The sequence below is a fragment of the Danio rerio genome, chromosome 19 (assembly GCF_049306965.1).
Source record: "Danio rerio strain Tuebingen ecotype United States chromosome 19, GRCz12tu, whole genome shotgun sequence".
NCBI classification, from domain to species: Eukaryota; Metazoa; Chordata; class Actinopteri; order Cypriniformes; family Danionidae; genus Danio; species Danio rerio.
This window is the reverse complement of record NC_133194.1, coordinates 9,142,635-9,160,529: the sequence shown is the minus strand read 5'-3', so window position 1 is coordinate 9,160,529 and position 17,895 is coordinate 9,142,635. Positions and strand designations below refer to the sequence as shown.

The window sequence follows — 17,895 nt, the reverse complement described above, 5'->3', positions numbered from 1 at the left end:
TAGTTAAAATCAAGAATTGTACCTAAAATTGTGACCCAAGTGTCAATTTTATTATTCTTGTGCTGGATAATAAGACCAAAATAAAGCATATAAAAAGCAAAAACAAGGTCTTAAAATAGGACCCTGTGGAACACCATGAGAAATATATTTTATTACCTGCCTATTATTATATTATTGGCTTTTTACCTGTTCTTTTAGACTACATATTTTCCATGATCTTAATCTACATCTCTAATTCTAATTTCCAAACCCAACTACTACCTTAATAACCGTTAACACACAGTGAATTAAGAGTAGTCCAAGTTAAAGCGCAAGAATCATACCTGAAATCAAATTATGACCCAAGCATCAATTTTATCATTCTTGTACTGGATAATAAGACCAAAACAAAGCATATAAAAAGCAAAAACAAGGCCCCAATATAGAACCATGTGGAACACTGTAAGAAATTTATTTTTAAAAGGATGTTGTACAGGACTCTATAAGCACAACATAAGTTTTTTTGCAACATAAGCTCATTCTTATAGCCCTATATACATTTCTGGAGATCCCAAATTATTTAACCAGAGGTATGTATTGCTGTATTTCGCCTTTAAAATGAAATGACAGTGACAATGGGTTTCGAGTCCGGCAAAGAGCAATTCTAGAAAGCAGGTAAGATGAAAACAAAAGCTAAAAAATAAAATAAGTAAATAACAGGGTGAGAATGTGGTAAAAATCTGAAAGCGTAGTAAAAATCAGACTAGGGCTTTTCTTTTTCTGGATTGCTCTTTTAGAACACTGTCGGTTGGGTTCAGGGAAGTGGGTTGGCGGGTCAATTGGTGCTACCTATTGGGTTAAGGGAAGGAGGAGGGTGGGTCAGTCGATCTGTCAATCAATCAGTCAGTAGACAGCGGCCTCTGGTGGATTTATGCAAGAAGAGCAGGCACAAATGGCACTCGGGAGAGAAATTTGAGATCTCAAAAAGAGTAAACAGCTGCCTCTGGTGGATTCGCAAAAAAAAAAAAAAAAAACTGCAAAAAAGCACCTCCTGCGTTGTATTTAGGGCTCTCCAGAAATGTAAAGGGGTACGTTTTCAGAATGAGCCTGAGTTGGGTTCTTTCTCCAACTACTGGTCTGTCATACATACAAAGTCATGTCATGTCATTTCCATTTACCTATCCGGTGACCCCCGGGTCTTAGGGAACTCCAGACCTCCTTCTCCCCAATCACTTCCTTCAGCTCCTCCTGCAGGGGGATTCCAAGGCATTCCCAAGCCAGCCCAAAGACATAGTCCCTTCAGTGTGTTCTGGGTCTTCTCCGAAGCAGATGCCCGAGCCACCTCAGCGGACTTCTCTCAGCGGCTCTACTTTGAGCTCCTCCCAGGTCACAGAGCTCCTCACCCCATCTATAAGGGTGTGTCCTGCCACCCTGCGAAGAAAACTCATTTCGGCCGCTTGTATCCAAGATCTTGTCCTTTCTGTCACGACCCAAAGCTTTTAGTAGAATCCATTTGAATGATGATCATTTTAACCATTTTGTACACAAAAGTAAAAAAAAAAAAACACTTTCACATGCTTAGTACTTTGTTGTTGTGCACGCGTTGCTTGTAAACACAGCAATATACAACATACAATGTATCAGTTTTACAATCAGTTACAGTCTGAGTCCTTATTTTATTGGTGTTTCTGAATAATATGACCAAGATGAAACATAAAATGCAGAAAGTAGAAATCCAACCCAGGCTCATTCTGATTACTTACCCCTAAATACATTTCTGGAGAGAGCAAAATACGTCCCAGGAGCTTCGTTTTTTTTTTTTTTTTTGCAGTTTTTTTGCTGTTTTTTTGCAGTTTTTTTGCAGTTTTTGTTTTTGCAAATACAGAGGCCACGGTATACACTTTTTCAGATCTCAAATTTCTCTCGCAAGTGCCATTAACGCCAGCTGGTCTCATGTAAATGCAACCACGTTTTCAGATTTTAACACATTCTCACACTGTTATTTACTTGTTTATTTTAGCTTTTAGATTTTGTTTTTGTCTTACTTGCTTTTTGGGACCATTCTTCATTGGACTCAAACCTACATCTCAAGTCCGCCGATGTACATGTCGAGCTACCGAACAAACTGGTAACAGCAGAGAAGCTGTCCATAGAAAAGGAACGGCGTCACACCGCCCTGTAGCGTTTGATTTAAAGATAAAAAGCAGCCATACATAGCTCTGGATACATATTTTGCAAGCTCCAGAATTTTATAGGGGTACATTTTCAGAATGAGTCTATGTTGAAGAAATCTACATAGTGTAACACCATAAGAAATCTCAGCAAGAAATAAGAAGCAGATATCAGCATTTGACAGAAGACCGTTAAAGGAAAACTTCAGCACGAGTCTAAAATTAAATTAAATTAAATTTATGCAATTAAAAATGTATATTCTTTCTACTGGGAGACTCCATTTAACTCAATTATTGTGCACTTTGATCTTCGCAACTTCGCAGACCTTTTAAATTCATAAACAGCTACATTACACACTGCATGAAAGGTAATATCCGCTTTATATTTGCAGAACAAATGCAGATCAGCCCTCGTTGATTGTTTGCGAGTAAATACTGTTTGCTCAGGTGAAGTCGAAATCGGTGTATTAAGATTTGCTTTTGTTAAATGCTTGATGGCTTCAACACAATAACATATTTATGCATGCCACTGCAAAGCAAATGGAAGCACAATTACAGAGAATACATTAGGATTAAAGAGGAAACAAGGCACATTTTCATTTTAATTAAATATGTTTATTATTTATTTCCGGAGATATGGCTCAGGGAGCATGGGGGATGAAATAACCAGCAGATTTCAAAAGCATGATGGGAAATAGAAGAAGCAGAAGTGAGATGCATAGATAACATCATGCTGGGCATTATTATAGTGTGTCACTGTTAATTGCATTTAAGCATTTAAACCGGAATTAGTTTTTTATTCTGAAGCGCAATGCCATAACACCTTTTTTGTGGGAGCAATGTAGCTTTAAAAAAAAAGAAATTCTTTATTTGAATGAGTCTGTTTTTCTTTTATGCATTATTTGAGACCTTTTTTGAAGCGTGGTGGGTAGTTTTGGTACTAGTTTATTAAGCAAAGCATTCAACCCAGGCTCATTGCAGATACATACCCAGGTCTAGGTTTTTGTTTACAACGAAATACATAAATGGAGGTACGTCTGCTCTCAGTTTTTGCAAATCTGCCAGAGGCCACTGTGTATGCTTTTTGAAGATTTCCAATTTCTCTTGCGCATCCTCCTCTGACGTTAATCCACCAGAGGGTGCAGTATACACTTCTGCTAACCAGGCCAGCTTGCTGTCGACTGACTGACTGATCGACTGACCCCCACCTACTATAAACCCAACCGATAGTGTTTTTTAAAATCCATCTAAAAAAAGAAAAGTCATCATGGCCACATAATTTCACCTTGTTTTCAGCCTTCATTAATTTTCTTGTCGACTTAGTCCCTTTATTAATCTGGGGTCGCCACAGCGGAATGAACCACTAACTTATCCAGCAAGTTTTTACACAGCGGATGCCCTTCCAGCCACAACCCATCTCTAGGAAACATCCACACACACATTCACATACACACTCATACACTATGGACAATTTAGCCTACCCAATTCACCTTTAATGCATGTCTTTGGACTGTGGGGTAAACTGGAGCACCCGGAGGAAACCCACGTGAATGCAGGGAGAACATGCAAACTCCACACAGAAACGCCAACTGAGCCGAGGCTCGAACCATCGACCTTCTTGCTGTGTGGCGACAGCACTACCTACTGCGCCACTGCCTTGCCTGTTTTCAGCCTTTGTTTATTTATTTATTTTTGATTTAGTTTAACCTGATTTCTGCAACCGTTCTTCGCTAGACTCGAACCTTATCATCATGATCAACTCCGCTCCATGTCCCAAGTGGTTAGCTGGTAGTGCAAAATAGAGCAGAAGTGTCATACCGGCCCTTAGCATTCGTTTTAGACACGGAATGCAGCCAGATGTACCTCTGGCTACATAAGTTGTGCTCTCCAGAAATGTAGACAGGGGTACATATCCTCAATGTGCCTGTGTTAAAAGCATTTATTTTGGATGAAAAGTGCCTGTAAAATGTCATATTTAAATTTATATTTTAATACTTAAGTTCCAATTTAATGTTTGTTTGTTTGTTTGTTTGTTTACTCTAAAAAGTGTAACTCTTCCACCAGGTTGTAGCTTATCTGTTAATCACTGATTAAAATTAATAATGTAAAAATTCTGCTATGATTTTTTCATATCTAGCTATTCCATATCTATAAGACTTTCATCTTCTGAACACAAATAAAGTTACTTTTGATTAAATCTGAGCTGTTTCTGTTGCTCCAATGAAAATAATTGACAAAAACGTCAGCACTTCAAAACTTTTAATCCAAGTTTAACCCAAGGCTTTTGAAGGGACACAATGACTTAATATGCTGAAGACATTTAATTGAGCCTTTTTATTCATATATAAACGTTGATCACATTAGGAACACATTTTGAGGCTTCAATAAAAAGTTTTGATTAAAAAAAAATCAATTGTGTTGAGCAAAAGTCTTATACACTTTAAAACAATTTGCAAATTGGCAGTTTTTTAGCTTAACTTATTTAGTCTTTTGAATTGTATAATGGAACCTTGGTCTTTCTTTCAACAACTTTTAACCTTGAAAAGTTTGAAAGTTACTTTTATGAACATTGTTAATAGTCTGAAGTGATATATTGTCTGGGTTGCTGTTGTATATGCTGCAAAAACCTGATAATAAACTGCCAGTACATTTTCTGATATTTTACAGACTTAGTTCTCTATATATTATTTTTAAATCAATATCTTGTCTCAAACTTTTAAAATGTCAATAAAAGTCACTTTTGTTATACTGCAGTGTAATTTTCAACATCAAAAGTGGACAGAGCAGAGATCAACTTCTCATAATGCAATTCACTACCGTAAATAAAAGGAAAATACAAAACACAGAAACTGTGAATTATAGTGTACAGTAGGTTTTGAAGGTGAACAAATCATAAATGAATTTTCATTTTGGGAAGAAACATTTAAAAACTTTGCAAGTAAATGAGTCCAGTAGGGTTTTGGTACACATGATAGGCTTGTTGGACAAACCAATTCTTATTGTTTGCCCCAAATATGTTGGAAACAAAACATTTATGGCTTTTCAGAAAATTAAACCCACCTTAAGGTTTGACACTGGGTGCTTTACAGTCAACAACAAACTCTGTTTGCTATGTAGATATCTTTTTTTTTTCATCCCTGGGGAAAAAAAACTGTAGACAGCTCACAGAAAATGTAAACATATACTTTCCCATAAACCCTGGATAAAAAAACAGCTTTGACCATGTTTATCACAAGTTCAGCCTCATGTTTATTCACTCTATACCTAGATACTTACTCAGGGAAATAATATATCTTCAATACATATATATATATATATTTATATATATATATATATATATATATATATATATATATATATATATATATATATATATATATATATATATATATATATATATATATATACACACATACATACAGTATCAGGATAAGCTGCTTTACTTTTAGGCGTCTCATATAAAACTTTCTTTCTATTTCTGCAGTTTTTTTTTACCTCATTACTAAACTTATTTGCTTGTCTGAACTACTTATTTATAATCAGCTGAATCAACACAATTCTTGGGAATTTTTGGGGAACATCTTAATTGTTTTATGTTCAATCCATTTATAAAAATAATCAAGTTAAACTTAATCCATTTTTGTTGGGACAACATGAAGAAATTTTGTGGAACCCAGCATTCCCATACAGTGTACGCACTGTCAAAATGCTTCCACACAATTACTTCTTGTAGTCCTAACACAAATTGATTAAGTTCACAAATTTTAGTGGACTGAACTAAATTTATGACGTTGTGCCCCCCAAAAATTTAAGAATTGTGTTGTTTCCACTAATTTTAAATAAGTAATTTAAACAAACAGCAAAAAAAGTTTTGAGTACATTGGGAATCCTAAAATGAGAAAAGTGAACCGAAATAAATGTACAATCTAATAAATAAATCTAGATAAAGACAGAAATAAGCGTTAGTATTTACCCAGCTTCAGTAAATATTGTTTAAACTACAAAAATGTCAATGAAAGTCACTTTTATCAAATGTTTGTAATAGTAAAATCAACACAGCTACTTGACAGTATAACTGAGGACCACTGAGTTCAGTTTAGAATATTTTGTCCGCTCTCAATGAGTCAGCTTTTTACTGTACACTATATATAGGCACAATAACCTCTCAAACAAAAGGGTCAGTTTGTATTGGTGCCTCAGACAAGTTCAAGCTAGAACTACGTACTCACTGGGGGGAAAAAAGGGTACAAAACAACAGCAGGCTTTCCAACTAACCTGATTCTGCCTAGTTGTTTTTTAGCACTTCAGCATCACAAACGTCTTCCCTGCCAAACTCAACCAACACGGTAAGAGATCACTACTCTGGCTACAGTTACGATGCATTTGCATGTGGGGTTATACGTTTGTTAGAATGCTGTTAAGTTTTGATATTTGAAATGTAATAGATGGAACATACATAAGCTGCTTATACACACAGTTAAAGTCAGAATTATTAGCCCCCTGAATTATTAGATTAATTCAGATTTTATGTTTTTTTTCAACACATTTCTAAACATAATAGTTTTAATAACTTATTTCTAATAATTGATTTAAATGTATCGTTGCCCTGATGACAGTAAATAATATTTGACTTGAAATTTTTCAAGACACTTCTTTACAGCTTAAAGTGACATTTAAAGGCTTAAGTAGGTCAAGTAGGTAAACTAGGAAGGTTAGGGTTATTAGACAAGTTATTGTATAACGATGGTTTGTTCTGTAGACTATCGAAAAAATATATAGCTTAAAGGGGCAAATAATTTTGACCTTTAAATGGTTTTTAAAAAACTAAAAACTGCTTTTATTCTAACCGAAATAACACAAATAAGACTTTCTCCAGAAGAAAAATATTATCAGACATGCTGAGAAAATTTCTTTGCTCTGTTAAACATAATTTGGAAAATATTTAAAAAGGGTGGACTAATAATTCTGACTTCAACTGTATGTAAGCCTTGCTTTAAAGGTCTGGAATAATGAATGGTTAAGTTAAGTGAAATAAAGTCAAGTTTACATATACAGTTAAAGCCAAAATTATTCACCCTCCTGTGTTTTTTTTCAAATATTTTCCAAATGATGTTTAACAGAGCATGGATTTTGTGGCAGTATTTCCTATATTGTTTTTCTTCTAAAGAAAGTATTATTTGTTTTATTTTGGCTAAAATAAAAGCTGTTTTAATTTACTTATAAAAAACATTTTAAGCTCAATATTATTAGCCCCCTTAAGCCATATTTTTTGTGGTTGTCTACAGAACAACCCATCATTTTACAATGACTTGCTTAATTACACCAATTAACCCAGTTAAGCCTTTAAATGACACTTTATGCTGAATACTAGTACGTAAATATTTAGTAAAATATTATTTACTGTCATTATGAGAAAGATAAAAGAAATCAGTTATTAGAAATTAGTTATTACAACTATTTTGTTTAGAAATGTGTTGAAAAAAATCTTCTGTTAAACACAAATTGGGGGGAAAAAATATATTAATAATTCAGGGGACTAATAATTCTGACCACAAAACAGTTTATTGTACGAGTATATTGAGTGGGATTAACCCAAAATTACACTGTGTGGGTCAAAATCATAATTTCTTTCATTAAAGTATCTACGTTTCATGTTCTATGAAAAGATGTTGTAAATTTCTGATAATAAATATATCAAAAGTAAATTTTTGATTAGTAATGTGCATTGCTGAGAACTTAAATTGTATCTATTGTAATCGAATTTAAACATGATTTTCAGTGTTTAGATTTTTTTTTCGAATTCAATTCAATTAATCTTTATTTCCAACACAATCTCACGTATGAATTTGTTCGATCTTCTTTGCTCATCCCCCAATGCCAGTTGGGTTTAGGGGTGGAGTTAGGTGACACGCCTCCTTTTTAAAAATCGCACATATTTGTATGACTGAACTTGTATGAATTTATATGAATTAGCCACTAAACTGAAAAACCAACAAAAAAACAAACATAAAATACTTTCGTTTCTTTATGAGATCAGGCTGATATTTCTATAGCGCTTTTACAATCTAGATTGTGTCAAAGCAGCTTAACATAGAAGTTCTAGTAAATTAAAATTTAAACTGTGTCAGTCCAGCTTTCAGAGTTAAAGTTCAAAACAGTTTAGTTCAGTGTGGTTTAAATTTCATTGCTCAAAGTCCAAACACTGAAGAGCAAATCCATCGAAGTGCAGCTCCACAAATCCCAAACCAAGCAAGCCGGTGGTGACAAATGCGAGGAACAAAACTTCACCAACTGACGAAAGTGAAGGAAAATTAAACCTTGAAGGAAACAAGGCCCAGTTGGGCACGACTGTTTCTCCTTTGGTCAAGCTTCTTGCGCAATGCTGCAGTCTAGGCACGAGGGGTTGAAGAACACTAGACGTCTTATCGTAGAGAAGCTGCAAGTGTGAGTAGGTTAATTGGCTGGCACACAAGTTTAATGTAAAGACTCGTCTGTCACTGGGTCTTTAAGGAATCATGCTCTCCAATCCTCCATGACTGCCATAACATCTGCTCAGGATACAGTCTAGTCCAAGGTTATGGAGACGTCTATAGAAGTCCTCTATGGTTGGCACCATGTTCTCAGATACCAGATTTTTAAATAGTTGCATCTCAGCCAAATATTGTCCCAATACTATTAAAGTATTGGAAAGCATTATTTATTCAACTTTCAAGTAATGTGTGAATCCAACACAATCTCACGGCAATTCGTAACTTTTTCATTTAGTGGCTAATTCATATGAATTCGTACGATCTAATTCGTACAATTTAGAACGATTTGCTTATCCCCCAATGACGGTTGAGGTTAGGGGTGGGGTCAGGTGCCACGCCTCCTTTTTAAAATCGTACCATTTCGTACGACTGAACTTGTACGAATTCGTACAAATTAGCCACTAAACTGGCAAAACGTAAAATACTTTTGTTTTCTTGTGAGATCAGGCTGGTGAATCTATTTTTTTTTTTTTCAAAAATGGACACTAATAGCTGGTTTTGTGGTCAATGCTTAGTATATTTAACTATGGTGAACTTATTTTAGTCCAATTAATACATTTGGTGAAATAACCCTGACTTTCAATAATAATAATAATAATAATTGAAAACATTTGTTATTCTGACCAATTGTCATTTTCATTACTCGTTTTTGCATATGGATTTTGGAATAAATGTTATCAAGCTTTTTGACTTTTGGAAAATAATTACAAATGTCTGGTTTTTATATAGGATGATTTCACCCCACATTAAAAAAAGAATGTACTGTAATTATAGCAAGTGTCATAGAAATTCTAATTGAATTATTCTAATGATTATCTTTATAGTGCAGGATCAGTGGACATTGAAAAGGCTCATTATGGAAGGCACCAAAGGACACATTTTGCGGCTAATGGTAATGGGCGTTTTGCTGGGGTAAGGTTCTTAATACCCATAATTCCAAAACCTCTTTCATAGCGTCTTCTATGACAAATTACAGTTGCTGTATGGTAAAGAAAAATCCATTTCGCTGAGAAGAAAGGTCTGCAAGCTGTTATTTTAAGATTTAAGTGCTTTTATCTCAGGCTAGCCAAATGGATCTGTTTCTCTTCGTCTACCTGCTATTATCGTCAGCAAATGAACCAATTATCTAATTTCATTATATCCATCCATTACAGATAAGCATGAGTGCAGTAATCTTGTATCTTTTAGTAAAGCTGAGTGCACGCTCTTGAGCTTTGGTCAAGGTACATTTAAATCCTAAAATATTCCTGTAATCCAAGGCCAAAGTTTGTGGGCTTTACTTACCAGTTTGACATGTTCATTGACAATCACTATTGCAGTCTTTTTTTTTTCCTTTTTTTCTTCTTCTTCATTCCAATGAACTCTACCAGTGTTAGATGTATTTAGTCCTGAAGTTTTTCCTACTAATCAGTAGGAGCACTGAACCTAATGATGAAGCACCAAAAAGACAAACCGCGACTTCATACTCATCTTCTTCATTCAATACAAGTCTCTTTTTAAGACAAGCATGATCAAAATCAAGGCTTTAATTTATTTAAGCATTTGTTTGCCATCTCTTGCATATGAATGTAGCTCATTGTCACTGAATGTGTCATCATTGCACACTCACAGGACTTTTGTTTACCTTTGGAACACAAATTGAAATATTTTTTAATCAAGTCTCCATTAAAAAGTCTATTCCCAAAATTCTGACGTCTTAATTAAAGAGATAAAGAGATCAAAAAATAAATCCACATGAATGAGAGGTTTATCCAAGTGTTCTAAAGAGACTTGGTTGCTTTATAAGATGAACATATTTAATGCCAGCATTTGTTCGCACTGAAACACTGATCAGCAAACAGTAGGGCCTTTCAGTCCTTGAAATGTTTAACCCTGGGTCATTTTAAACCGTATGGATAAACACATTTTTGGGTTATCTTGCATGGATGAAGAGTTATTCCTCATTACATTGGCCTTTATTTTCAATAAAAGATAACAGATATTTGAAATAAGATAATAATAGACCTTTAAAGGGACAGTTCACCCAACACTGAATGTTCTGTCAGCATTTACTTATCCCTTTACTTGTTCCACACCTTCATTCATTCGTTTTCTTTTAGGCTTAGTCCCTTGATTAATCTGGGGTCTCCACAGCGAAATGAACCGCCAACTTATCCAGCATATGTTTTACGCAGCGGATGCAGTGGTCAGTGGTTTAAGCTTTCCTTAAAATATCTTCTTTCGTGAAACAATAAATAGTAATCAACATTTTTGGGTAAACTGTTCACAACAGTTGTGGCGAGGGGGCAAGGCTGAGAGCCAAGGGAACGGAATGAGCATTTATTAAGTGGATTCACCTATGGCGCGCACCGGCCTCCAATCCAACGGAAGAAGCTCAGGCCGCCGGGAAGAAGGAGGCGGAGAACCGACGAAGTTTTAAAATGATTATTAATAAAAGGGATGGCAGTCCCTCACGGAAACTGCCGTCAAACTGAAAACAAAAGTAAAACAATCTGTCCGAGCCGGTCCTCTCTCGGCTTCCTCTGCCATCGTTCCTCCTCTTATAGTGCAGAGCTCTTTCCATGGGATTCGAGGCCGGTGTGTGCCACAGGTGAATCCACTAACGCGGCGGCCTCATTCACACGGCTCTCGGCCCCACCCCCTCGCCACAGCTGTGTTTATGGTTAGGTGTGTTAAATAGGTGGCTTTCACTTACACTCTACATACACTGTATTATAGTGTACTGTTTTATAATGCACCCTCAATACTGAGGTGCAGATATTTTCCGTTAAGACTTCATTCATTTTTGACTAGTTCTTTCAGAACGTGACATGCTTTTTACTTTAGGCATCCAAATAAACAGGCTTCATCACAAGATATAATGAGTCATTATGTACACTGTGGGACAAATAAAAATATATATATTTTTTTTATCTAATGACATAAAACACCTAATTGAAATTTGTTCAGAAATACAAATTTCAGAATAGCTGTCCAAATCAAATCATAAAAATCGCTGGTGAAGCCTTTATTCTTGCTCAAAATCATTATCTGTTAAAATACAAGCAGCTGCTAAAAAAGCTAAAATAAAAAAACAGGGATTCTATCTTTTCCTTTAGTGGATGGACAGAAACATCTCAGATTCAATTACAAATAATGTCATTAGTGTTTCAAAGATAAACATTTTTTTTTTACCAGGTTGGATCATCATGAGGATCTTTAAAGAGACTGTTCACCCACAAATGAACATTTCCTTATCATTTAATCACACTCAAGTGGTTCTAGATTGTTATGAATTTCTTTCTTGTTAAACAAAAAACAAGATTGTCTGAAGAATGTTGGAAAAGCACAGCCATTGACATCCATAGTAGGAAGACAAAATTCAATGAAAGTCAATGGCTGTTTTTCCCCTTTCATTCTTCAGTATAACTTCCATTGTGTTCAACAGAACAAAGAATCTCAGAGACCGTTTACACAACATTATCAGCCACACATAGGAAACTTTTTATCTGTTTGTTTACAGGACAGTGGGTTTTTTGAGGCTGAAAATGCATTTATCTGATAATGGGTTAAAACATGTACGTTTTTGAAAATGCCACCATTGTAATGTTCGTGTAAACACCTGAAAATGAAAGTCTCTGAAAAAACAATGAGTTCATGGGTATTCATAGAACGCGTTTAGGGAGGTGAACATTAAAGTCAAGCACAAACAAACATACAACAAACACAACAATGCTGGTAGTGTTGTTATTGCTCAAGCGTTTGCTTAGACAACATGGATTTAGTTTAAAGTACAACAGCAAAGACGCATCCCAGCTGACACATGTCATACAACCTTAATGTTAGGTTAAATTTAGGTCACCAGCATCTAAGGACATGTTATTTTGATGTCCTATAACGACATGGAATGACAATGATATTTGGTTGTTTTTAGGTTGCGTTGGAAAATGACCAAAACTCAACTCGAGCCAACATCTTAAACCAGTGTCATATTGACATCAAATACTGGCATTTTTCATCAGGTATGGCAACCAATGTCTGATAGACATCATAGTGGTAACGGCCAGACAACATCAAGCTGTAGCATTATTTGACGTTGATAATTGGTTAATTTTAGGTTGTGTTGGAAGATGACCAAAATTTAATGTCAAACCAACATCATATTGACATCAAATACTGACATCCAACGTCTGATAAATGTAATAGTGGTAATGTCCATACAACGTCAAGCTGTAACATTATTAGACATTGATATTTTGTTGTTTATAGGTTGCGTTAGAAAGTAACCAAAATGCAATGTCTGACGCTGGACATTGATGTTGGCCTGACGCTGGGTTCTGATGGCAACGTCGAGCCAACATCTTAAACCAACTTTATATTGACATCAAATACTGACATTTAGTCGTCAGGTATGGCAAACAACATTCAACGTCTGATAGACATCATAGTGGTAATGTCCACACAATGTCAAGCTGTAATATCATTAGACGTTGATATTTGGTTATTTTTAGGTTGTGTTGGAAATGACCAAAATTCAACGTCGAACCAATATCATATTGACATCATATACTGACATTTATTCTTCAGGTATGACAACCAACATACAACGACTGATAGACGTCATTAGACGTCCATACAACGTCAAGCTGTAACATTATTAGACATTGATATTTTGTTGTTTAAAAGTTGCGTTAGAAAGTAACCAAAATGCAATGTCTGTCTGATGCTGGACATTGATATTGGCCTGACGTTGGGTTCTGATGTCAACCCCTATTTTATTTCCAAACAAAACAACCCATGACATTGGTTTATAATGTCAGTCTGACGTCAACAAATTCTAAATACACTTACAGGTACTATTTTACTAACGCCAAATACTAGCCTGGCTAACAGAATACAGCAGGGGTCACCAATCCTGGTCCAGGAGGGCCGGTGTGCCCGCAGGGTTTAGCTCCAACTTGCCTCAACACACCTGCCTGGATGTTTCAAACATACCAAGTAAGACCTTGATTAGCTTGTTTTAGGTGTGTTTGATTAGGGTTGGAGCTGAAATCAGCAGGACACCGGCCCTCGAGGAACAAGTTTGGTGACCACTGGAATACAGCATTTTTGCCCATTTTTGTGGAAATGCAGATTGTTTGGAAAATGTAAACATTAAACTTTTCCTTCAAAAAGCAAAGGACAAACATCTCTTTTTTGGGCTCCGTCATTGTTGTGTACAGTAAATGTAGCCTCAGACTAGTTTGGAACAAGGGGAGGAGGAGTAAATGATAGCAGATTTTTCATTTTTTGGGTGAACTGTCCCTTAAATGACAACTGATTTCCCAATAGTGGGAACATGTATTTACAGCCTAACAACCAATGATGGTAAAGGTCTGTTTCTGTATACATCATACAGTGAGCACCTGGCTTAAAATCAATACGTATGCATTTATTCTCTGAATGTAATATGGTCTCACAGCACAGCCGTTGGATACAGAGCCGTCCAGACACCAGACTATGATGACACCACCACACCCGAGATCCTGAACCCTTCCTGGATGGCCACTATCCCCGACTTTTTCTCTCTATCCGATGTGACGATGCCCGGCACACACAACACCATGGCTCTATATGGCGGGTCACTGGCCGAGTGCAACTCTTGGTCACTCTCCCTGCAGCTGAGAGCCGGTGTACGCTTTCTAGATATCCGTGTTCGGCATGCCAGAGGCAACCTGACCATCCATCATGGCATCTCATACCAGTATGCTCACTTTGGAGATGTGTTAAAGGACATAGTGGCTTTCCTTAAGGAATATCCTTCAGAAACTGTGTTGATGAGGCTGAGAGAGGAGTTGAGCGACACACAGGATATCTACGGGGCAGTAGTGCGCTATATTAATGAGTATGCACACTGGGATCTGCTGTGGCACAGTAGGGAGATGCCCATTATGGGGGAGGCACGAGGGAAGCTGATCATCCTGCAGGATTTTCCAGGTCCTGATATGGGCCTCCGCTACAACTCACTGGACATTGTGGATGACTGGAAGGTAAGGATGAGGGAATTGGTAAGTGTGTTTATTTTATATGAGCTTGTGGATAAAAAATAAACTGTAGATTTGTCACATTCTTGACTGGTTTCAACGGTCATTTAGGTCATTTTTCAACATTAAATGTCACTTCTTCATTTGATATCATAAAAAAACATAGTGTTTCAGAATGAACATGTCCAGGCGTGTCCACAGTAAATAAAATGAATACATAAATAAAGCAATTGCTGTGTCCAGGAATTAATCTTAATGTAAGCTATATTAAGGCTTTACATCATTTATAAAATGGCTGATATTGGCTAACAAAAGTCACATGTCCGAATTAGAATTCACGCAATAATTCATCAAGCTAAAATTGAAATATAGGCTACTGTGATTCAAAAATTTACAGGGGTAAGTAATATTTTGGTTTTGTTGCTTTTGAAAGAGCTCATTCTGTCTGCTAAGATGCACTGATTTGATCAAATGTGAGAGTATTACATTTATGATTTCACAAAAGATCTGTAATGCAGTTTCCACAGTAATATAAGCAGCAAAACTATTTTTAACATGTCTAACAATAGGAAGCTATATAATATGACATTTCTTTAGTACAAAATTAGAAACATTTATGAAAGCTCACTTCTTATACTTAGACTGGATTAAAAATACAGCTTCGTAATCACATTTTATCCCATTTAAAATACTGTTACAATTACCAGCGATATAAAGCCATGGTCACTATGGACTTTTCACCCCATATACTTCTATTCATACGCACACGAATGCGGCAGACCGGAAACTCCACCTTGTGCGACATATTTCGCAGTTCACAGCGTTGGAAAGTTCAAGCTTGGTGAACTCTAATCTGCGAAATCGCATCATGTGATTGTGTAAGACCAATCGAAGATCAAAAGATGACCTCTCTGGATGGAAATTTAAAATATGGAGCAATCGCTTGCTTTTTTAATGTCTAATCATCTTGTCCATCTTTTTGCAGCGACGTACGACAGAATTTTGCATGCTCGAACTTTAGTGTGACCGTGGTTTTATCCTTTTAGATAGTTGGTAAACACGAAGATCACCAAAGAACTACAAATCCACCATTATATGGACTACAGTCCAGTCATGCACCGCTCACACGCACATGTTCCTAAATTTGCCTGTGTACATCTGATTGCCCCTGTGTTGACCCAGGATCCCTTCACAATACAGTTACTGTTTTAATATATTATTGATCAAATACACTCAGCACTGGTGAATGTAAGATAATTCTTTTTTGAAGCGTAGTATATTTGAACCATGAGAATAAAATGGATTATTTCACTTCTTAAGTAAATTATCATCATTTTTAAAATGTTATTTCTGATGACTGATTTTCATTTTAAGATGTAAAGGCTCTGGAAACAATAAAATAGACAAGCACAAAAGACAAGAAAAGTGACAAAAATAAATGAGAAAAACAGCTTCCAGTGGGTTTTTAATGTTCAAATCACAAGTTTTTATTTCTTTAAAAAACTACTTCTGAAACATAAAAGTGCCCCATAGCTGAAGAACCAAACCAAGAAAGAGAGCAGTCGGGGTGGGGGAGAATATTTTAAATTATACCATCATCTGAATCATTTCAAAGGGCTCAGGACTCAGGACTGAGATCCTTGGGAGACTCTTTATATTCAGTTTGCAGAGTGTAATCTTCATCTGTCAACTGTCTTTAGAAATCCATCAGAGAGACCCTTTTTACTCCCTCGCAGCATTTCTTAAAATGTACAGACGAAAACTCTTTCTCGCTCCAGGTGTCCTCTCTGCAGCCGGAGGAAGTGGAGAAGAAATGGAGAAGTGTCTCCACTCATCTGGAGGCGGCTGCGGTCGCTAACAAAAACCTCATGTTCCTCACCTACAGCAGCGGTGCCAGTATCCTGGCACATCCCAACTCCCTGGCCCGCCGAATAAACCCTCGCCTCTACGAATATCTGACAGCCTACTCCGGTCAAACGAAGAGGTTTGGTATTGTAGCGATGGACTTCCCTGGTGCCAAGTTAGTACAAACTATTATAGGCTTCAATTATTGAGAAACAACGGCAGGGCGTCAGAACTAATATGGCTGGGACTCACCAAAATACTTCATTAATTGACACAAATCCCAGGTTTATCTGTGACTCAAATTACCCCTAACCTTGAAATTTCCATAACTGTGACAGAAAAAGTTTGAGCTTGCTGGCAAATGTGGGGAAAATCTGACTTAATAAAGCACTGTGACAAATTTCTGTCATAACACCACGTTGTAACGAAATCTGAAATAAAACGCTCTCCTGTCACTTCATAAGGACTTTCAAGAGTTCACACTTAGCCCATGATTTATACATAGCTTGTTTGGCATGCTGTCCCGGGAGAGAGCCCTGAGCTCAAGGGATCCTCGAGCCCAGGGCTCCCCCCCTTTTGCAGGGCGAGTGGAGATTGAGCTCAGGTCTATCTCAAACTCCCCCGCTGCTGAGGCCAAGGCGAACTTCCTGAGAGTAAGACATTATAAGAAAGGTTTAGGCTTGTTTTATCTATAATATAGAGCACATTTGGATGGTGGGAGGAAACCGGGGAACCCGGGGGAAACCCACGCGGACACGGGGAGAACATGCAAACTCCACACAGAAATACCAGATGGCTCAGCGAGGACCCAACACCATTGGTATTCTTGCTGTGAGGCAACAGTGCTAGTCACTGGGCCACCGTGCCGCCCATTCTGGATAAAGGAGGAAGAAGGGGAGGAGGGGGGTTTCTTCCAAACGAAGATAGTTGTAGAAAGGAAATGAGGATATATATAGTGATTTGGGATCCTTCGATTGGAGGATCATAATTAGTTAATATGGACCAGCTGGGTAAATCATGAGCACATGCTCCTCTCGAAATTAGTTTAAAACTAAACTTCACTTCAAGAGTTCACACTTAGCCCATGATTTATACATAGCTTGTTTGGCATGCTGTCCCGGGAGAGAGCCCTGAGCTCAAGGGATCCTCGAGCCCAGGGCTCCCCCCCTTTTGCAGGGCGAGTGGAGATTGAGCTCAGGTCTATCTCAAACTCCCCAAAAAGCCAATGATAAGCGCTCGGGACAGCAGCCGCGTGTTTACACAGGAACTCCCCAAAGTGCAAAGAAAAAGTGCTATATCCGGCTGCTGGATATATATGTGAAGAACTGATAAAAAGTGGGGGAAAGCTTTCTAGGGAGTGTGTGAAGG

At 37.0% G+C, this 17,895-nt stretch overlaps 1 protein-coding gene across 2 annotated transcripts; it reads left to right on the top strand.

The window, feature by feature from the left end:
• The first annotated feature begins 6,425 nt into the window (after nucleotides 1–6,425).
• On the top strand, nucleotides 6,426–16,990 carry si:dkey-266f7.9. Of its 2 annotated transcripts, none has more exons than XM_021467963.3 (4): nucleotides 6,426–6,496; nucleotides 9,510–9,592; nucleotides 14,121–14,688; nucleotides 16,461–16,990. In XM_021467963.3, exons 2-4 carry the CDS (start codon nucleotides 9,537–9,539, stop codon nucleotides 16,734–16,736), a joined length of 900 nt encoding a protein of 299 aa, XP_021323638.1. In that variant the 5' UTR covers nucleotides 6,426–6,496; nucleotides 9,510–9,536; the 3' UTR covers nucleotides 16,737–16,990. The 2 variants fall into 2 exon arrangements, with proteins under 2 accessions (XP_021323638.1, NP_001121840.1); NM_001128368.1 differs by having other exon boundaries at nucleotides 6,431–6,496; nucleotides 9,505–9,592; nucleotides 16,461–16,924.
• Nucleotides 16,991–17,895: the final 905 nt, after the last annotated feature.